At 40.1% G+C, this 22073-nt stretch overlaps 2 protein-coding genes across 3 annotated transcripts; both read left to right on the top strand.

The window, feature by feature from the left end:
• The first annotated feature begins 6362 nt into the window (after window positions 1–6362).
• On the top strand, window positions 6363–8889 carry gpr78a (G protein-coupled receptor 78a). Its single transcript, XM_005735847.1, has 3 exons — window positions 6363–7441; window positions 7626–7739; window positions 8147–8889. The coding sequence occupies exons 1-3, from the start codon at window positions 6768–6770 to the stop codon at window positions 8388–8390; spliced, it is 1032 nt and encodes a 343-aa protein (XP_005735904.1). The 5' UTR covers window positions 6363–6767; the 3' UTR covers window positions 8391–8889.
• A 543-nt stretch (window positions 8890–9432) lies between these two features.
• cpz (carboxypeptidase Z) lies at window positions 9433–16760 on the top strand. 2 transcript variants are annotated; one of them, XM_005735846.1, is made up of 13 exons: window positions 9433–9747; window positions 10213–10245; window positions 10900–10951; window positions 11113–11435; window positions 11537–11752; window positions 12299–12495; window positions 13959–14120; window positions 14482–14640; window positions 14722–14857; window positions 14979–15118; window positions 15425–15524; window positions 15681–15826; window positions 15930–16760. In XM_005735846.1, the coding sequence occupies exons 1-13, from the start codon at window positions 9654–9656 to the stop codon at window positions 16131–16133; spliced, it is 1962 nt and encodes a 653-aa protein (XP_005735903.1). In that variant the 5' UTR covers window positions 9433–9653; the 3' UTR covers window positions 16134–16760. The 2 variants fall into 2 exon arrangements, with proteins under 2 accessions (XP_005735903.1, XP_013766970.1); XM_013911516.1 differs by having other exon boundaries at window positions 12299–12534.
• Window positions 16761–22073: the final 5313 nt, after the last annotated feature.

Raw genomic sequence — 22073 nt, 5'->3', positions numbered from 1 at the left:
CTGGAGTGTATCTTTGTGAAAATAAACTACTAGTCAGCCAAGGAAAACGGGAACTATAATCTTGCATAACTGCAAAGAAGAGAAACATATGCTCTCTAATGGTCTGGGATTCAAATAGAGTTTTCATAGCTAACCCTTGGCAGAGTGTTAGCAGAGAGAAATCAGAAAATGTGCTCAGTGTACACTCAACAAGAGGACACAAATTGACTTTATCTCTGCCATGTTTAGTTTTCTGGAAGCCAAAACAGCACTGTTTGCCTTTATCACAACCTAAACCTACAGGGTGATGCCAAGTCGAAAGACCCATCAAGTTATCAGTTTTCCTGTCAGAGTTTTTTGGTGCCTGGCAAGAAATGCAAACACTGTGCAGATGGCAATGATTGAAAGCAATTAAAATCTTTCCTCAATGACACTTTCGAGGAACTAAGTCTGTAAATATAAGCATACAAACAGTTTTTGTACACACATTAAAGTTATACAGAATTCTAACATGACTTGGGATGACTCAAGATACCCCAAAAATAATCTAATGACATAAAGGCAGTGAGTCAAAGTGCCAGTAGAGAGAAAATATATACAATTAGGGCTTTGAAAAACGGCACAACTTTTGTTTTGCCTCTCTAAACCACCACAGTAGATTCTTCTTTTAAATGTTTTCTAGCAATGACTAATCTGGTCTTTTCTTGAGTGTAACCAGACGTATCCACCGTGTTGTGAATCTGCAGCGCATGTTCTTGACTGTGACAGCGATATGCTTTTCTCCTTGACGGTGTTTTTGACTTGTCAAGATGTTGTGAAGCTGTTTTTCTTAATCCCGGAAAGAATTCACTATCAGCTACTGTAGTTGTCTTCTGTGGTCTTTCAGACCTTTTGGCATTACTGAATTTATCAGTGCATTCCTTCTTTTTAAGAAAGTAACATATTGTTGATTTGACCACTCCTAAAGTTTTTGTTATTGTCTTGGTCCCCGTGTCTTCCTGGCTGACCTAGTTTTGGGCCATATATGTTTGCATTGTTATTGTTCTCTCTCTCTCTCTCTCCTTCCTCTCCTCTGTCTGCCTGAGCAGAGCTCATGTTGGGCTCCGGCCCTTGGCCCACGCACCTGGCATAATCAACCTGCCGCTGACCTGTGTGATTGCCGAGCCACTATTTAAAACAGTGGCTCAGTGCGCTTCTTAGCTGGATCATTGAGTAACCTTAGTAATCGTTGTTTCTGCAACCCTACAGTGGTTTCTGATTGTGCTCTATTTGTGAATAGATTCCCAGACCTGTTCCTGTTTCCTGTCCTGTCCCCGAGTCTGGCAGTGTGGCGTGGAGTTTATTGGAGCGTAAGTGCCCGAAGAAGAGTTTGGAACGAAGTGTGTAGAGTGTGGGAGTGGAGTGTGTTTTGTGGACTCCTTTCCTTTCCTTCCCTGGACTTCCTGACCTGTCGCACTGTATATGTCTTCACCTGGTGTTTCTGTATAAATAAACTATTGACTTTTTTATTCTGAACGAGCTATGCTCCAGAGAAAAAAGGTTCAAAATACTTAATCAACTTAAAACCCTACAGGCAGACTGTTTTATTACAAGAGACTCATGGGCCTGTAACAGGTTTGAATGATGTTTCCTAATGTGTTTTCAGCCTGTTATAATTCTTGACAAAGGGGAGTAGCAATTTTAATACATAAAAATATTAATTTCACAATACTCGACACAGTTATAGATCCAGAGGGCGGATTCCTAATCGTTAAACTATCTATACTTAACGAAAAGCTATGTATTGTAAGTATAAATGGTCCAAATGTTGATGACCCCTCATTCTTCCACTGTTTTTTTAGTACACTCTCTGAACACTTAGATTGCACAATCGTTCTTGGGGGTGACTTCAACCTGGGGCTAAATGGAAAAATTGATAGGCTCAATGCAGCAGGAACTCAGTGCAATTGGCAGTCCACAAATATAATCAAGCAGTATATGAGCGACTTTGGTCTTTGCGATGCTTGGCACTCCCTTCACCCCTGCAGTAAGGAATATACAACAGACTTAAACTTAATTATGATAGCGCAAAACATGAACAAAAATTGAGGAAGGCAAGGACTAAACTGGGAGAAAAACTAGAAACAAGTAAAAAAAGAAAGCAGACGCCTAAGATGTGAGGAATGCCGCAAATGACACACAGATGATTCAGCAACAAACAGAGGAAGACAAAGGGCTTAAATACACAGAGGGATAATCAGGGAATGAGACACATGAGGAGAGCACAGCTGGGAGCAATCACACACAACGACACCGATAAGAAGCAAAACTGAAAACACTAACATGGGACATGAGACCGACAAAGCAAAACAGGAAACAGTAGACAGCCACAGAGACACGGACTTGACGCTGAAACAAGGAGAAGCACAGACATGAAAACATAACTTGACTAGACGTGAGACAAGGAACACACGGGAGGCACAGAGACAGAAACCTAAAGACCAGTCGCAACTGGTCGCAGCGGATGTCCGCCCCTCCCAGAACCAACCAGGGAGTTTTTCCTTCTCGCTGTCGCCAAAGTGCTTGCTCATAGGAGGTTATTTGATTGTTGGGTTTTTCTCTGTATGTGTTATTGTAGGGTCTACCTTACAATATAAAATGCCTTGAGGCGACTGTTGTTGTGATTTGGCGCTATATAAATCAAATCGAATTGAATTGAATTATAAATAAGCAGAAAACAGAATAGTGAGAATCAAAACCACGAGAAACAACAAATCCAAGAATATAAATTGATCAAAAAACACTGAGTCCCAGACCCAGTACTGTGACATGATGGCCCCTTTCACTTGCATTGACATCTTTTTGCACCTGATATCGATATTTCTAGTGAACTGCTCTAAAATGCTAATTCAACACTCAAAATCGACTCCAGATTGATCTTTAATCTCTTTAATTTTTTTTACAATACAATACAATGATGAATGATCATGTTGGTCATTTGTCATTACTTTTGAGCCACTGAACATGGGGAACCATACATAGAAGGACTGCAATTCAATAGTTTTTTAAAACCTTCTGAATTAAAGCTGAAAACTTGCATTGCAATCACCTCACAACTTTATTTATTATTTACTGTAATGATATACAGAGTCATGTGAAAATTTAGCCTGTTATTAGTTTTATTTCATTTATCTCTATTTGTAAACAGTGGCTTTCGGATTGAATGGGGATGCTTGGCTTGAATATGTGCTTGCTGCACCAGAAGCCTTTAAAATTGCCTTTGGCCCCCTGAGGCTACATCACTATATTAGCTGATGTGTTGCCAGATTGCACATTTATTTAACTGTGCTACTTACTTGTTGTTTATTGTAGACTGTACTATTTTTTTGCTCTTAATTATGATGCTACAACACAACAGTTTTCCTTGTAGAATCAATAAAGTATCAATCTGTCTATCATCTATCTGTTGGGTGAAATCTAAAAACAACAAATAAATAAATATCTGCATCATTTTTACACTTATGTATGAATACATAGATCATAGATTTCACCTGAGTCTGTATGCTCTGACCTGGATACACATCATTAGAAGTAGTTTCACTCCTGTCCCCTCCTTTCATTAACAAGTGTAAAAAGAGTGACACCTTTAACAGTATCGTAGAGTCACTGTTAACATGTGACTCAGAGTGAAATAAATAGGAAGGTAGAAGAAGGAAGGAACAGGAAGACTGACAGAGAACCTTGGAGAAACTGATGGCCTGTGTGTATCTGGACATGTGAGTGTCTGAGTGAGTTAGTGTTTGTGATTGTTCTGTAGCTCAAAGGGTCACGACCTGTTCATTCACCCAGAATCTCACACTCCAGAAACAGTCGCCCTGACATTTGGTTACAGTCTTTGTCTTCTTGGCAGCCCATCTCTTTTTCTCCTCTCATGACCATCAGCATCATTGCTGAAAAGTTATCACAAAGCAGGGGCATGCTACCAACACCACCACAGAGCGCCTTCCTCTTAAGTCTTTCTAATGTAGAACTGATTTTAATAGAGCAGACAGATCAAGGTCATAGCTGTCAAAAAGGAGCAATCTTCTTCTCTCTGTCACTGGCAGCCTTTAGTACTACACCAAACATAGTGGAATAAGCATGTATAAAAACCAATGGGTTTCATTTTAAAATAGGCCAAGTACACCTACAAGGATCCATATATCAGAATGATGGAACATAACATAAGAGATAAGAGACTGTCCTTAAACCACTGTCACGGCATCACAATGAAATTTACTCGTACTCAAACAAAAAAGCAAAAACTCTTAAATAATATAAATACAAACTCTCAAACACTTGAATAAAAAATATTAAAAGGAATACATACCTCATATATACAAAAGACTTGTGTGCAGTAGTAATAATGAAGGCTACATTAACAGATGGATGCATGGACAGAAACTAAAAATATTGTCATATTTTATGGGGAATTAATAAAGATGAAGTTAAGGTGAAGAGAGAGCTCTGTATTATGTTGTTGACTGTGGGAACTGTGATGTTACGTAATGGCGCAGATACTCACAGCATCTCTCTCTCTCTCTCTATATATATATATATATATATATATAGCAGCCAGAGGCAGTGGCTCAAGGTTGAGTGGGATGCCTGCCAGTGGGACTTCTTAAGTGCTTCCCCATTACTATTCTGATACTGGCATAACAGCTTCGCCATCCACAGAAGCCCAGTGAGAATATGAGATCACTTAGAGGGTTGTTTCCGAAGGTAATTTCTCCTTCTTTCTCTTCTGCTATTTCTCCCGATATTTCTTCCTTCTTCTTAGCAACTGAGAGGTGCTGGTTTTTCTTCACAGCAGTTTAGCCATTCGATTACACACTCAATAACAATAATACCACTGAAAGCAGCATGACAAAACACCAAAAGAAGAAAAAGTACATCACTGGGGCTATTGCAGCACATACTGTAAATATGATCTTCTAGAAACCTGTTAATAATTGAATATAAATGTAGCCTTTGGGGACACAGAGGATGAAACACATGAAGAAAATAGGAAATAAAATACAGCCCACTGGCATGCCCTAAGATAACATAAACTGAATAATGTGTGCATAATGAGGAAAAAGATGTCCATCAGTCACACTCACAAGCCCGCGCATGTTTTTAGGCTTCAAACACACTGTGTTTGAACTGTGTTTGAACTAACTGTGCAGGCATTAGATTTTACATGTGACAGGAATTATCCATGTAACCTTAAATCAATGTTAGCACAGAAAACAGAATACTGCAGTTCAGTGCAACAGACCTGTCAATACTGCACTTAAAGCACTGTTATTGGTTTTCACTGAAGTGAAAAGGGCTTTTTTCTATGTCAAGATGGAGACATGTCATTATTGCCAAAATGAGAACAAACTAAGCCCCAGTTACAGCCTCTGAGTAGGAATATGTAACACTGAAAAGTTAACATCGGGCACAGTAATGTAACGTCAAGCTTATTTCCACCAACTCGTTAAAGGGGTAATATTTTTCTGTTTTTACTGATGATTAAAATCTATCAAAGAGTTCAAATGGAAATACACTGCCCGTAAAGGCAATCTGAAACTGCACTGTGTATATAAAACAACAACCAGCATCTTTTTTTCTTCATTTCTCCCACACGTGTTCCTCCTCCCCCTCAATCCAGTTTCCCTTCAGCTTTTCAGGTTCCATCCGTCTTCTCTTAATTTGCCAGCTCTTCTGTCCTTTCAACCTGCCTTTGTAATCCATATGATCCGTAACACAGCATATGATGCTTTCAAGAAGTGTACTTAAATGAACATGCGGTGGCAAATGACTTCTTGAAGGTATTTGAGGACAAATCAAAAACAAATCAGTGCTAAGTAAGATGAAGTTCAAAGAGTGATGAAGACACCAGAGATCTTCTGTTGCTATGGAGATGTGTGTGTGTGTGTGTGTGTGTGTGTGTGTGTGTGTGTGTGTGTGTGTGTGTGTGTGTGTGTGTGTGTGTGTGTGTGTGTGTGTGTGGTCCCGATATTACTCATGTTATGGGGACCCAAATCTGCTTTCACAGTTACATCGTGGTGACAAAGGGTTGTTTGCTGAGGCAGGTCATTCGATTATAAGGTGAGTATGTGTTTCATATCTAGAATAAAAGGTTAGAGTAAGGCATGAAGCAGCTGTGGTTAGGATGAGTCAAGCTTTTCACACACACACACGCACACACACACACACACACACACGCACACACACGAAAAGCTCTGCTCTCCTTCCATAGTTACAGACAGCACAGCTGAGCTTTTCTTTTGGGATAAAAACTTCAAGCTGGATGCAAACACAACATCCTCATCTCTCACATTAACTCTTGCCCGCATGGATATTGTTCAAGCGTCACATGAGCCAGTCACCGACCGCACGTGCAGGGCGCACGGCATTGCCAGTGAGAGAGGAGGCGCCGGATAGTGCGCATGATCGCGAGTAAGCGCTGAGACCACCCGGCAATCTCGTGTTATCCTTTGCTCAGCTCTTCAATTTGGACTAAACTACTGTCATTAGTGGAGAAATCGGCGCGATCAGTAGTATTTGAGTTCCTAGAAATCTTAAACAACTTTTAAGTTATTTATCTCAACGCTGACGTGAAGGTTTGTTGAGGCATTTCAGCACCGGACAGCGCTTTCTCTCTGCTTGGCTCACAAGTGTGCGTCTGGCACGTGGCAATGACTATCCGTCATAGCTGGTGGGGGGCAAAAGGAGAGAGCATGGCGGACTCTCCATAACATCCTCCCCACAGCTGCTGCTAACACGAACCACGAGATATGAGCATACCGGAGTTCCTTCTGGAAGTGTCCATTGTGATAATAGCTGTTGTCTCTCTGCTGACCAACTTGTCGGTACTGCTATGTTTCGTTCAGAGCAGCGATTTAAGAGCCCATGTACCAGGAATCTTTATGATAAATCTCTCTTTATCTAACATCCTCCTCAGTATTATCAACATGCCTGCCACTTTTCTGGGGGTGGTCAGTGGCGCAAACCCCTTGGGGGACTTGTTCTGCCACGTCGTCAGCTTTGCCGAGACTTTTATCACCAGTAATGCCATGCTGAGCATGGCGGCGCTGAGCATGGACAGGTGGATAGCGGTAGTATTTCCTCTGAGATACTCCAGCAAGATGCGCTACAGGGACGCTTTTCTGATCGTGGCCTACTCCTGGCTTCACTCTCTCATCTTTTCTCTCACTCAGCTGATGATGAACTGGGGAGGCTACAGCTACACTTACGCCTCATGCACAGTTCACCTGGACTTGGACCAGGTGTCTCAGCTGGGAATCTACGCCACCTTCACAGCGCTGTTCCACGGTGGCAGCTTTGCGCTCTGCCTCCTCGTCTTGTGCTTCGCTTACCTGAAAGTTTTGAGAGTGGCTAAGTCACACTGCAAGAGGATAGATGTAATTACAGTGCAGACTTTGCTTCTGTTGGTTGATATCCACCCCAGGTAGAGTGTTTTCTTTGAAAAAAAAAAGTTTGACATGCCTCTGATTTCAAAACAGCTTAATTGGATAAAAGAAATCTCTACCAGTTACGCCATACTGAAAAAAACGGTTGCGTAATATTAGTTAACATGTTAATGAGTTTATTAATTATTAATGTCAGAAATTAATGTGTTTTTTTTTTATCAGTGTGAAGGAGAGGTGCCTAGCGCAACGGAAGAAGAGAAAGCAGCGCGCCACTAAAAAGATCTGCGTCTTCATTGGCTCCTTCATCCTCTGCTTTTCACCATATGTTATCACCAGGTAACCCTTCCAGTGTAGTTAAGTGGAATGGCATAATGGCACCAAGTTCGTTGTGACATTTGACTGAACTTTGTTTTAAAATGTGAATGTCTTCTATATTTTATAATATTAAGTCGCGAATATATGTAGAATGTATACATCTTCCTTAAAGTTGAGTCATTACTTCTGTAACACAGCATCATAATTAGCCCTAATAAGGTTTCATTCATTGTATGAATGTTGCAGTGGATTGCATTAGACCCTTTATTTGAACAGTAAAAAAATAAAACAACTTGCCTCTGAACCAATATAACAGGGGAAGAACCCCCATGAAGGCAACAGATGCCTTTTGTTGTTTCCATAACTTTCCATGCTATAAATACACATCCGGGGAAGTGGAATTTACTTTTTCTGTCTTACTCCCACAGGTTGGTGGAGTTGTTGCCCTCTGTGCGCATCCCTCGTTACTGGGGCATTGCCACCAAATGCTTGTTCTATGCCAAGGCTTCCAGTGACCCATTCGTCTACTGTCTTCTGCGGCAGCAGTACAGGAAGGTCCTGGTTAGTATTATCAGCCGAGTTGTAGGAAAAGATCACTACTTACTGTCTGTGACCAGTGCAAGCAGCACATTTGACACCACAGATGACAGCTGTCTTGCCAGGATTACTTGAGCTTGATGTGGTCATTTTTAAATGATTTAATGCTTTGATCTTTTTTGTAAAAGGTCACAGTCTTTAAAGTCAAAAAGGTCAGCAGATTGAAAGAAGTCAATGCCTTGCTCAAGGACTTTTTAACAAAGAACTGTGTCATGTGACTGTTAAAGGAACATTATTTTCCACTGGGAGAGCTGTGAAGGACACATAACAATTCATACTGAACGGCACCTCTCACGTCCGATGTGTGCCGAAGCCTTTTCAGCCTCTACAGATTGCTGTTTCCATAGGGCTCATTCGTTTGCCTGGAGATGCACAACCACATGAAAACTGCAACATGTTTAGTACTGTGGAAATGTATCTATAAAGTGTGATAACACTGGATTTGTCCATTTGCTCATTTATTATTGTTTTATGCTTACATTTTGTGTTAATGACTGAAATAGAGTGCAAAAATAGATACAAAGAAGATGTGTGAAATTGTTATATCAGAGCACTTTCAAAAATAAACTCCACTGCCACAGGTGAAAATCGAGTCTTCTATTTGAGTACTTAAAGTGAGTGTATACTGCAATACTGCATCAGTCTAGACTAGTGAGTCAAATATTATGATCGTGATCTTTTATTAACTGATATGAACTGAACATATTTTAAACTTATATTTCCACGTGTCTCTGTTCATGCATAAAAATCAAGAAGTATCCAATATTGAACGGTTAAACGAAAAAATTAGAAACCTGTGATCTAGAATCTTGTGAAGCTATCATACTTATTTTTGAATCTTTTGCTGCTACCTCTTAAGCCCATGGAAACTGCTGCTAAGCACTTTAAATCCCTGTTACAGCTTGGTAATGGCTTATTATTCTTACCAAAGCCGGGAATACGAAGGTCGGTGAAGATTTTCAGATACCCTAATGGTGCAAATCTATCCATACACTGGTGTGTGAACAGCCTCTGCAGCGCTATTATGTCAAATAATAGGCAGAGACACAAACTTTTCTTACTCCCACCCCCACAAGCCACGTTTCTTCCTCGTGCCCACACCCCACATACACACACATACGCGCACAGCACTCTGTGCAGTGAAATATGATCGGCACAGCCGCGCTCCTGGTTCGCCTCAGTTTTTACAGGTCAGGGATGCACCGATAAAACAAAGGAAGGAGGTTTCCGTCCTGTGGGTGGTAATTATCATCCAGCATAGAAAACGAAAAGTGGCAGCTTCAAACACACACTGCCACATCACACACCGAATTTTCTGGCAGCGCAAAGCACTCCAACATGCAGCTAGGACTTTTGGTAATGTTTCTTTTCTGGGCGAAAACTTCGTTGTGCGTCCCGCAGCAGAATTGCCATCCAGGAGACGAGTATTTAGGTAAGGTCATCTGGTCCAAACAAATACGCGTACCGTGCAAACCCAAACCTGTGATGCATGCTTAGAGTCCGTGGGAGTTAAAACAGAACTTAACGTCCACACGGTTTAGCTGATAGACTGCTTTCGACTTCCGATGTTAAGTTACCCGGATACTAATTCAAATAATTTGAAGGCCTACCTATTCATTTTAATTCTCTGCTTCGAGACAGCTAATAGGCGCTTTTTTGGTCTGCATATTTCTCAGTTTTATTACATAATAGCCAAATTAGACTCTGCAGAGACGTGTAAGGGAGATTTAAGAATAAGTGTGTGTGACAGACTCATGGCCAGCTGCTGTTTGTTTCTGAATAAACGGTGATTTTAAATGGAGTTTCTTCTTTGGATTGTTGTTACGATGTCTCCATCTAGCGTTCAATGAGCGATGTTTATATATTTTTGAGTTTGTATTATTTATTTTTTTCACAGGAAGATGCAGCAACAGTGCTTATGAAGAAAAACGTATGTGAATTTTTTTTTTACTGGACAAATTTTTAACTGCATGGATTGAATAACGATTGGGTAAACCTAGCCGTGGAGCATGGCCTGACCTTTGAGTCAGGTAAAACAGAAGAGATGTACCTAGAAGATGCAGCATGCATCTGCTCCAGATAGATGAGACAGATCTGTAATCTCTGACATAAAGAAAAAAAAATGCAGTACCAAGGCTCAGCCTGTATGGGAGGATTTGTGCTTGTCTATTCTGTGATGAGGTACTATATCAGACAAATTAGCAGTTTTCCCACAAAATCTTATAAAAGCTGATAGCAAATGGTGCTTTCCCCCCCCAAAAAATGTGAGTCCCATTGACTCTCGTCCAAGAGACAGTGAACAAGTCATAACAAGTCAGGGCTAATGGCACATAATCATACAACATCAGAGCTCTGAAGGCTGGTGAAAAACTCAAACCACGTAATCCATATAAACTGTATCCAAAGAGATAAAGCATTATCTTCAAACTACTTGTAAATATGTGATTTACAGTATAGTCTTTATATTTGAGCACTGGCGGGGAAAAAAACATGTAAAGAATACTTAAAAATAATGATTTAGTCAAACCATGTGTGTCCTCTTTTTGACTCCTTATCGTTCTTTACATCTACTCTGCTCCAACAGCTAAATGCACAGAGCTGAACCTGGGCTATTGTAATGATATGGAATACTCTAGGTAAGTAACAGGGCTTGGCCAAGAAATCTGTGCCAACAAAAACTGTAACTACACAACGGTCTCATAAGGTGCTGGGTTTTTTTTTTTGGTTTTTTTTTTTCAATTGTTTTACATGTTGATGTAAATCATGCTGTTAAAAATCATGTATACATTATATCCAGAACCATATTCCCTAACATCCTTGGTCATCGGACTCGTTTGGAGGCAGAGTCAGGGGCAGAGTACCTCCTCCTAAGTGTCATCCATGGCCTTTTGAATGGGGAGTGCTCCCCTGAGATTCGTCTTGTAGGTTGCTCAGTACTGGCCTCACCCTGCAGAGATGACAAGATGGTCAAACCCTGCCGGAGCACATGTGAGGCACTGAGGAAGGACTGCACACATGCCTTTGAGGCCATTGAGATGGCCTGGCCTTATTTCCTGGATTGTGACCGCTTCTTTGCCAGTGACCAAGAAGGCTGCTTTGATCCTCTGGCAGGGCTGAAAGGTAAAGGTCATGTTAATGCACTGTATACTGCCTGAGTAAGTCTGACGCTCTTTTGAAACACTCTTCTTGGCTTCCCCTAAATCTTGGTGTCCCTCCTCCAGCCAGACAGGAGCAAGCACTGTCCAGTCTCTCTCCTCAGGAGCCCAGTACTATCATTCAGTTCACCTACACCTCCAATGCACAGATGTACAGCATCCTGAAGAGAACAGCAGCCAAGTGCTCTCATATCTCCCACGTCTACAGCATTGGACGGAGCACTGAGGGCAGGGATCTACTGGTGATTGAGTTCACCAACAACCCAGGACAACATGAGCTATGTGAGTAAGGAAGGTTAATGCAAATGTATGATGTTATTTAAAAAAAATGTTTTACCTCTCTAAGACTTGGGGAAAACAAATGGTCAGATATTTTACATACAGCATTGCTATTTGTGATCTTATCAGCGAATAGCACCTCCTATCAGCTCTGCAGGGTTTTACCATTATTTAGCTTGATGTCTTAAATGCAAGATCCCTTACTCATCTTTATTCGTTTGGCTTTATATTAGCCCTCTTAAAATTGTTTCTAGCTTTCGATTTTCTACACTAAATATATATATTCTCAATATAGTGTCAGCTAACAAGCCAGGTGCTTTCTTTAAAAGTAGATAATTGACACAAACATATCTGAAAGGTTATTTTGACCCCCTCCCCTCCTAGGTTGTTTAAACATACACACACATTTATTAAATTCATCAGAACAACTACCTAAATACATAATTTGATTTGTGTTTATTGCTTGTTCTGCTCAAAATGGCAAAAGTTTAAAAAAATAAATAAGAGAATGCAGATTTAATGATTTGCACTTCTGTCCATGAACTGTAGTAGAGCCAGAGATCAAGTTGGTGGGCAACATGCATGGCAACGAAGTGCTGGGCCGCCAGCTGCTCATCTATTTGGCCCAGTACCTGTGTTCGGAATATATCCTGGGAAACCAAAGAATTCAGACCATCATCAACACCACTCGCATCCATATTCTAGCCTCCATGAACCCCGATGGCTATGAGCTAGCCGCCTCAGAGGTAGAGGATAACAATGACCCGGAGCTCATCAACCATGAAGTAAATATTGTTAACAGAAAAAAGACAAACTGTCATTATCCGATCTCAATTTATTAATTGATCTTGGTCTATTTAGTCTGCTCAGCTTCAGGTGTGAAGGTGGAAGAGTGGGTCAATCTGCTAAGAACAGCTAATGCACAGAGCTTTTCAATGTGGATTGTGGACTGTGAAATTTGAAACCTAAGAGGAAACTTTTAACTATTTAATACATAACCGTGTAAGCACAGAAGCTCTACGAAATGACTCCAGGCTTCCACCTCCCACCTCTTTCTCTGTCAGCCTGTCTGCTTGTCTGTCTACATAGTCTTGTTGCCCAGGGCAAGTCCACCTACTCCCAGACAAATGCATAAACTTTGATTTGAATTTGCCAGGGTTTCAACATTTCTGAAATTAAGTGTGCATACATATCATAGCTGGCAGTGGGAAATCTGCATGTACCTTGCTTCACTTATCCAGCCCGTTGAGCAGTTGTAGAAGTCTCTGAGCTCTGTTTATTCTGGCATGCATTATGCTGGATTCTCAAACATGGCGAGACTTCTGTGCTGGCATCTCTTAATGAATACTCGGAATAACAACACTGGTGGTGGAACATTTATTTGAAATGTTGCATAGGCATGCAGCCTTGATGTTGTGCCTCTGCATAAAAAGAATACACTGACTGTCTCCATGCTTTAATGTGTGTATCAGCTGTTTGATACAGGATTGATAAAAAGATTATGAAGTCCACTGTTAGAACTGCCATTGTCATTGCATGTACTGTGCAGTAATTGAAATACAGCAGCACCCACAAACACATTTACTGCTCTGAGTGATTTATCCAGAGAGCATGATTTAAATACAAATGACAGTTTAGAGTGTATCACACATTTTATATGAATATGACCATATTTTAAATGTTATGTACTGCATGTAGTGTGGTAACTTTCCATTTGTATTTATTTAAAAAAGAGAGAGAGAGAGTTAAAACAGAATGTTGAAATATTTGTTCTGTATATGGACACATATACATAAATGTTTACAGCATGTAACAATTTAAATAATCCAAAAAAATAACTTTGTTGATTATTTGGATGAGATAAAGAAATTGTTGTGCTCATTCCAATTTTATTGCATGGTTGTGCTTACAATGACAATAATGCTTATCTCATCTCATCTTATGTTTAAGACTTAATGGTTTCTGCTTCTATTCGCTACTCTTTCTCTTGACGGATATATGATTTTGTCTTCATGTTAACAATAGAATTAACAGTCATAGTCTAACATGTTCCTTCTTGGATTCCTGACTAATAATCATAATATCTTGCTCTTAATATAGTCACGGCACCTACTAATGTCTGGACATGACATCGTTACAGTTAATGTTGTCATCAGTCTCAGCAGCCTTACACATTTTAATGCTTTTAGTGTGAATCTAAATGTTTCAGGGTCACTTGTTGAATGGTTGGACCAATGGTCGAACCAATGCCCAGAATATTGACCTGAACCGGAACTTTCCGGACCTTACGTCTGTCTTGTACCGGAATCGACGCAGCAGGCACTACCGTACTGACCACATCCCGATTCCCGACGCATACTGGTTTGGGAAGGTAAGAAGGCAGTACCAGAAAGTTGACTCTGTTCCTCTGGACGTAGAGATTTTTCAGTGGCAGAAACGTTTTGTCAGTCATCCAAGTGACTTCTTCAGTCCCAGCGGACTGCAGGTTTCCCCAAACTTATTAACAGAACATTTGCATAATGACTGAAACTAGCAGTTTTAGTTTCTCACACTGAAAATGCTAAATCCAGATGACCAGAAGCAACTTTTTAGGATTTCTGTACATGGATGATTGAGCATGCATCAAGACTTAAGAAGGTAGTACTAATTTACTAACAATTACCAGAAATAATCTCCAGCAGTTATTTCATATTGGCTTCCAAAAATGATTCAATCTTTTCTTTTTACTGTAGGTGGCACCAGAGACTTACGCAGTGATGAAGTGGGTCAGGTCTCTGCCTTTCGTTCAGTCTGCCAGCCTCCACGGAGGGGATCTGGTGATCTCCTATCCATTTGACTACTCTAGACATCCTCTTGAGGAGCGGATGTTCTCCCCCACTCCAGATGAACAGGTAGGGGAGCGGAATTTTATAGATAGCAGATTTCTAATAACAATCAATGTCTACCTTGGCCAATAATCTGCCAATGCTCAGGTCTTCAAGCAGCTGGCTCGCACATATGCCGATGCTCATGCCACTATGTCAAACAATGACACAGAGAGGTGTGGTGCCTCCTTTTATCGAACTCGGGGGATTATCAATGGGGCACTGTGGTACAGTTTTGCTGGTGGTGAGATACTTTTAACTCCACTCCTTAATTCTCACAGCAAAAGACATAAATCAAACTTCTTTGCGTAGATATTTTTTCCCCAAGTTTCCCACAATGTGTGCACCTCTCCTACTTTCTGCAGGTATGTCAGACTTTAATTATTTACACACTAACTGTCTTGAGATAACCGTGGAGCTTGGATGCGACAAATTCCCCTCAGAGGCTGAGCTTTACCCAGAATGGAAGAGGAATAAAGAAGCTCTCCTCAGTTTTCTTGAATCTGTAAGTGCCACTTTTTTTTTCTTAACTGTGAATAAAAAGAAATATCTGTTCAAATAATAATATTTCAAAGTTAAACAAGATATAGTAGCATGTTCATAATCTATATGTCATATATATATATATATACTATACTATACTATACTATACTATACTATACTATACTATACTATACTATATATATATACTATAAATCATCGATGGTAAGTGAATTGCTAAATTCTAATGTTGAACGCATGCATAATTACTCTGTTCAGGAAAAAACTACGCTTGACAAATCTTGCCATTGTATTCCTTTTCTCTAAACAGGTCCACAGAGGAATAAAGGGAATAGTTAAGGATGGTAATGGTAATGGAATAAAAGATGCAACAATTTCCATCAGGGGTGTTAGAAAAGATGTCACCACAGGTATACATAACTATGTCAGCATTTGATGTGTTGGAGTCTTACTTTTGTAAATGTGTAAATTAACCTTAGACAATACACATTTTACTGATTTTCTTCTTTTAACTTTCTTCACTTTCCCTCCCACCGTTCTGCGTCTACTTATTGCCTTTCTTCCAGCTGAAGATGGAGACTATTGGAGGTTGCTTAACCCTGGAACTCACATCGTGACAGCCACAGCCAAAGGATACTCCAAGGTCAGCAAGAGAGTTTATTTGCCTCACACCATGAGCAAGGCTGGACGTGTTGACTTTGTCCTGCAGAAGGTTTGTCTTCAAAGTCCCGCTGTACCCTCTGTACCACCTTCTTTTAAATATTACCTCCTTCCTCACCTCTGTTCTAACATTTTCACTCATGTCCTGCATCCAGGTTCCCGTGGAGCCCGATATTGATGACCACCTCTTCCCCACATCAGACACATGGGATCGATTTGACCCCTACAACCAGTTTGAGCAATACAGGGATCCAGATGTGGGTGATAGTGGGAGAGAGAGGGAGGAAAAACCATGGTGGTGGAACTACTTCTCCCAGTCTGGTATCTCACCTCCAACCTGGCTGCTGAGAAATGTGTAGACACATTTGGGACAATAAAGATCCTGATTACCACCTCCACCACATAAGGAGACTGGTGAAGGACCATTTTACATCCAGTCCCACTGGTGTTCTCAGATGCGTTTATGTAGCAGGAGCTGTGACACTAACCAGCAGTAACCGAACACATTGCAGTACTTCCTGTAAGGATGTGAATTAGCATTTTTTCCAAGGGGCAACACATTTAATTTTGGGCTGTGAGTGAGATTTGGGGGCAGCATTGCTTTGAAGCAGCATTTACTGAATAATGAATGAAATTTGGATGCCACAATCATCCCCTAAAACCTCATCACAATAGAGAACACAATAGAAGAAATGGGACTTGATATTTTGCTTACAGTTTTACAACACTGCATCTGCACACATTTGTGTACATTAAAAAATGAGTTGGGATTTGTTATGTTTATTTTTTTATGGGCATGTACAAGTAAATTTCTTGTAACATTTATCCATATTTCATACAATACACAAAAAATGTAAGCCCACTGGATCAGTAACAGCATGTGACATAGAGCTTGGATTAGCAGCAACACTGTGCCAACTCAAAACTGTAGAAAGCCTTGCTTTTCCCCCACAAGCATAACAAATAAACAGTGAATATTTCTGGCACTCATTTGTTTCAATGAATCAACTTCGGGGAGTGGTTTTCGCATTATGTCACTAGAGGGCGCAAGAGAACATATAATGGCATTTTCGTCGACTTCAACAATGAATTCTCTAATTAGCGTAAAGTCCATTTGTATTCTTCATTAAAGAGTTTCTACATTTATTTATCCTAGTGTTTAGTAATTTGTTAAATGTTAGAAAAACATTTCACAGTTCAATTAAATTTCCACACTTTGATTTTTCTGATTTTTCTGCGTTGAGTTAAAGCTCCATGCGAATCTCAAGAATACCCAGAAGAGAGGATAAGCTGTCACAGTGAAGTTGTTTTTATTCTTATGTTTTTAAGCTATCCAGCGGAAGAACATGTAGCGCTGGTGTGCAAGTGCGTCCTGTATCCTTGCGCCTTATCCAGGTGCTCTGTTGTGAATTTTAGCATTGAACGACAGTTGTTTTGCTAACAAACTCCGTAGTCATATATGTAGTACCACAGTTAATGCTGCCAGCTGCTCCGTACATTATTACTCTTTGCGTTTCTGAAAGGAGAATGTGAACTGACAGTTGGCAAGTTATTGACTTGTATCTGCGAGAAAAGCCCAGCGCAACAATGCTATTTTTCAGTTTGACACATGACTTTCCTTCAGGTGCAAACTTTAAGGTGATATAGGCTATGTTCACACAGAGGTAAGTTGCGCAATTCCTAACAATTTGTAGGCATATTTAATTCAAAACAGATTTAATTCTCCCCTTTCCAGGTTAAATGCTTTTCACCTCTGGGTAGTTTGGTTGAAGTATTGTGGGTTTTGTGGGAAGAGTTGTTTAAGCGTGCACTTCCCCTCCATTGCTCTTCTGTTCGGGCCTATAGCCTATAAAATAGAAATAGTAAGTACTAGTGATACTAATACAGTGAAGCAACCTGAGTTGGGCTGTGTAGATTTTAGAAACACTCTTCTGAGTCCTCACTGAACCGTGCTGCTGATATTAAAGAAAGAACACGGTTATACTAGATGTAGGTTTTCTTTTTGAAAAGGCCATATTTGCATCATGCTATAATTATCTTTTTTTTTCTCTTTTTCCAAGGCGGTGTGTTCCCAGATGCCTCCTCCTTATGTTCCTGGAGTGAGTTTCCAGCTGGCAGTCTTCCACTAAGGTCTCTGGCCCTCTCTCTTTCTCTGGCTTTCCCAGTGCACCATGTAGTCACTTTCAATCTGACTGCATCAGTTTCTTCAACATAACACTTTTTAACACTCTGCATATATAATGCAAATGCCAAACCACTTTGCTCTGAGCTTCCTCTATCCTGCTCTCGTCCTCGCCTTCCTTTCCCTCTGCGTCAGTCAGTCTTTCATTCCTATAGCTATCTAGCTGCTATGCCCCAGGAGTAGAGGCCTGCTCAATGTGGCAGAGATGATTTGTTTGCTTTGCAATTATTTTCCGTCAGTGGAGACAAATGGATTCATACTGCATAGAAAAATGCACGCAGACAGGGCTGGAGTGACGAATACCATGGAACATACTAATATGTATAGCCCAAAGATAAAGAGGTGAGATGAGGAGTATAGGGATCCTTGGGTAAACTTTATAGACATATTGAGGGACCAAAAATATCTCACTTCCTTAAGACTGTGCTGTGTGTTGAAATGCATAACTGTGAGCCGCAACAAGTAAATGCACTATAATGTTTTAAAGTGACAGGTTGCTGTGCTATTCTAAATCATAGTTTGTAACCCCAAAATGCAATGTGTATATAAGTTTACCAGCAGTACTAATTTGGATTGAAGCTCCTTTTATTTAAATGTAGGCTTTTGTACCTACACGTAACTTTGTTAAAAATATATTATTGCACTGCTCATATGCAATTAAAAATAATTTTTAATGAAAAGTAATGCCTCCTGGATGATCTTTTTACACATGTTGAAAAAACCCCATAGAATTAAGTGATATTTCAAATGAATTTGATTCTAATTATTGTTTTTGATACAGATGAAGTTTGAACTTTATGAAGATTAATGTCTGTAGTGACCCAAGCTGAAATGCAAGTAACCATGCTACACACACAAGACTCAGTCTGCAAGTCACTGGACACAAAAAGGCCTTGTAGCGCATTTCTTTACTTACTTGGTTGAAGTTCTTCTTAATAATTTTCCCAGTAGGCATCACTGGGAAAATTTTCTTATTTAACCATGGTCACCCATGGTTAAATAAGAAAATTTGTCAGCAAAGCTTTGTTGTAACATCTCTACAATTCTCCCAAAGTAAAATATCAACAGTTAAGTAAACAGTAAAGTTTGAACATTCAGTGAAGAATCAAGCAGTCCGTGCTTGAAGTAGCTTTGTAAAGTCAGGTAGCCAGCAATTGTTTCCAGTTTGGTTAGTCTGAAAACACATGCCTGTTGTTCTGTATTGCTTAACGAGACTAAATAGCCAAAAAGGTTTAGCTCATACAGAACAATGATAACATAGCGATATATAAACAACAGAAAGAAGAGTTTTATTTTGCTGGCTTGGTGAAATACGCCAAAAATACGAATAAATGCCAATAAAATTGGTGGCAGTCTTGCTTTAGCACTGTTAAAGCTCTAATAAACAAATGAGAAAACATGATTTCTGTAACTATTTATTAGACAGTATGTAGTTATAGAATACACTGGAAATGTTTGGTCTCCTCTTATGCCCCCAATATAGGACACACACAACTGGGCTGCAGACTTTTGTGTGTCTGATGAACTTTCAAACTATCCACAGTAAAAGAGATTAACCTTTTCCTCCCAGCTCATGTCTTCTTGGGTTTTCTTTTCTTTTGCCTTCTGTCTTCCTTTCTTTCATATGACCTTGTCTCCCCTTTTCTAGTGTCTCCGTTGACTATCGCTTGTCCTGTCCCCCCCTCCTCTTCTTGTCTCTCCTTTACCCTCCTTTTCCTCCTTTTATATGAAGGGCAAGTTCAGGGGTCACCAATTACTCTGAGAGGGCTGAGAAAGTTGTATGGCTTTGCCCTCGGGGCTGCCATGTTGCATTATCATCAGGGAGATTGCAGGTACGCAGCAGCCACTGGCTGCTGGCACAACCGCCACAACGTCAGCCCTAGAACCAGGCCATATAGACTTAGCCAAGTTCAAGCTGTCCTTATGCCTGAATGGCTGGCTGGCTTCTAGTCGTTCCCCCTCACTTACTGATCTGCTGGGCAGAACTAATATGTATGTCTAGGACCCCTCTACCAAATTGTTTTGGCTAGCTGTGCTGATAGGCTTACTTTTGTGCTGCATTGTGGCTTGTGCAGATTTGTGCCTTGAAGAAAATCTTCTACTATAGTTAGTTTTATATCAAGTATCTCCAGGGTTTCTAGTTTAACACTTTCACTTGTGCTACTAAGTCTGCAGAGTTATAACATCTGTCTGTCAGCAGTCAAGTACCACATTTGCTTAAAGGTTTTGAGAACAAAAATACATGTCCCGGTTTTACTATCCTTTCAGATTGACAGGAAACGGTTATTTGCTGCAATGCGGGACACATTACCTGTTACGAACTTGTCGCAGATGCATCAGAACACATCGTTCTGGTTCACCATCCATCATCGTGATTGTTTACGCTTGTATTTTGTGCTTTCTGCTCATGAGTGGATCAAGGGACAGGTGTTTTGTAGCTTGATGTCTCTACCAAATCAGTAATGATGAATTATACTGTATCGTAGGGAGCAGAGGTGGCAAAAGTACAGACATTCTGTACTTGAGTAGAAGCACAGATATTAGTGTTAAAGTCCGGATTTGACTTCTTTACTTAAGTAAAAGTCAAAAAGTACCGGCTCTGAAATGTATTCAAAGTAAGAAAGCAAAAGAAGCTCCTTGAAGAACATTCCTACCACTTATTTATATGCAAAGGCAACTGAACCTAGGGCTATATTAATGTAATACTAAAATATTATTTGTAGATAGAAATACAAACTTCATTTTAGCCTACATTTTTATTTTAATAAAGGTATTTGGCTTATATCAGTAGAACATGAGCAGAGAAAAATAAGGAAAATAAAATAACAGCTCTCTTTTCTGTTGCCTACATTGTAGAGTGTGACTTTGCCTCTAAACAGGAAAATGTGTAGGGAAGAGGTCAAAGTGAGAGTCAGCAGGTGGGGAACCCTAAAATTAGTTGTAATGTCTCAGTGTGGGTAAAATAATCATAATGCACAATAATTTCTATTGAAAGCTTCAGGTTTTCTTAATGTACAGGCTGTGAACAGCTGATCGAAATCCATCACAGTGCAGCAAACTAACCTGTTTGTCCTGCACTCACCTGCAGAGTATTCTTCATGCAACCTTTAACACAGTTAGTCTACCTCAGATTGTTTTGCAGCACATTTCACAATATGAAAAATAATGAAATGTATGAAACATAGATGTCACATGTTATAGAGACCTGGAAATTCTACTCAAGTACAGTAACAAAGTATTTTTGTACTTAGTTACTTCCCACTTCTTGTAGGGAGTGACTGATTAAAGTGACCTTCAGAGGTGCTGGGCATCTATTTACTACATTTTCCAAGTCATTTTCCAAAAGCCAAAAGTATTTTTAATTGACAAATAAAAGGCAAAGCAAAAAAAATAAATAAATAAAGAAGAAGATTTATTGATTATTGTGTAGTTTTTCTTCTGTTACATCAGTTATTGCCCAACATATAAAACAACACTTTAGTGCAAATAAGAGGTTGGTAGATGGGTAGAATAGAGGTTCAGTGCTCCTATTCTGAAGTATTTTTCATAATTCTGTGTGGTTCTGCCTGCCTGCCCTTTTGGTGCTATCTCATAGATAAAAATGTAAGAAAACTCAGATCAAGTCACACTAAAGCAAACAAACAAAACAACTACAGGAGTTCACCCATAAGTGCTTTCCAGTCAAAGGGTAGATCCAATTGGATAACCAAATAAACACAATGTAAAACAAATTCAAGTTCATATTCTTCAAAATGTGTTTCCCCAGAACAGATTTTCAGGCCCGCACAGAGGCCCAGCCCAGTGCTGTTTAGGCCGGGGCCAACAGAAGCTGTGCAGCCAGTTGGAGTTGAAATGGCTTCTGAATAGAGAATCCCAGAGTCTGATTCAGTGTGTTCAGCCAAATCCTCAGTAATTGCAAAAACAGCACTTGGTCCACTAATAATGGGTGCGTGTCATCTCCAATCCCCAGTTCGCCTGTCTGTCCACGCCACAGAGGCAGCAATTACAGACTCGGGCCTGCCACTGGACGTGCACACTGCAAGGGAAGAGGAACAGTTGACTGTGTGTGTGTGTGTGTGTGTGTGTGTGTGTGTGTGTGTGTGTGTGTGTGTGTGTG

This window comes from Pundamilia nyererei, unplaced genomic scaffold (genome assembly GCF_000239375.1).
Source record: "Pundamilia nyererei isolate P.nyererei 1_Seehausen unplaced genomic scaffold, PunNye1.0 scaffold00065, whole genome shotgun sequence".
Taxonomy (NCBI): Eukaryota; Metazoa; Chordata; class Actinopteri; order Cichliformes; family Cichlidae; genus Pundamilia; species Pundamilia nyererei.
Note: the sequence above shows the minus strand (reverse complement) of the source record. Positions and strands in the feature narration are given on the sequence as shown.

Coding starts and splice junctions, on each gene's coding strand:
- gpr78a (XM_005735847.1), top strand. CDS start 6,768: ATGAGCATACCGGAGTTCCTTCTGGAAGTGTCCATTGTGATAATAGCT. Junction 7,442..7,625: donor TTGGTTGATATCCACCCCAG/GTAGAGTGTTTT, acceptor TTTTTTTATCAG/TGTGAAGGAGAGGTGCCTAG. Junction 7,740..8,146: donor TCACCATATGTTATCACCAG/GTAACCCTTCCA, acceptor TTACTCCCACAG/GTTGGTGGAGTTGTTGCCCT.
- cpz (XM_013911516.1), top strand. CDS start 9,654: ATGCAGCTAGGACTTTTGGTAATGTTTCTTTTCTGGGCGAAAACTTCG. Junction 10,246..10,899: donor CAGTGCTTATGAAGAAAAAC/GTATGTGAATTT, acceptor CTGCTCCAACAG/CTAAATGCACAGAGCTGAAC. Junction 11,436..11,536: donor TCCTCTGGCAGGGCTGAAAG/GTAAAGGTCATG, acceptor TCCCTCCTCCAG/CCAGACAGGAGCAAGCACTG.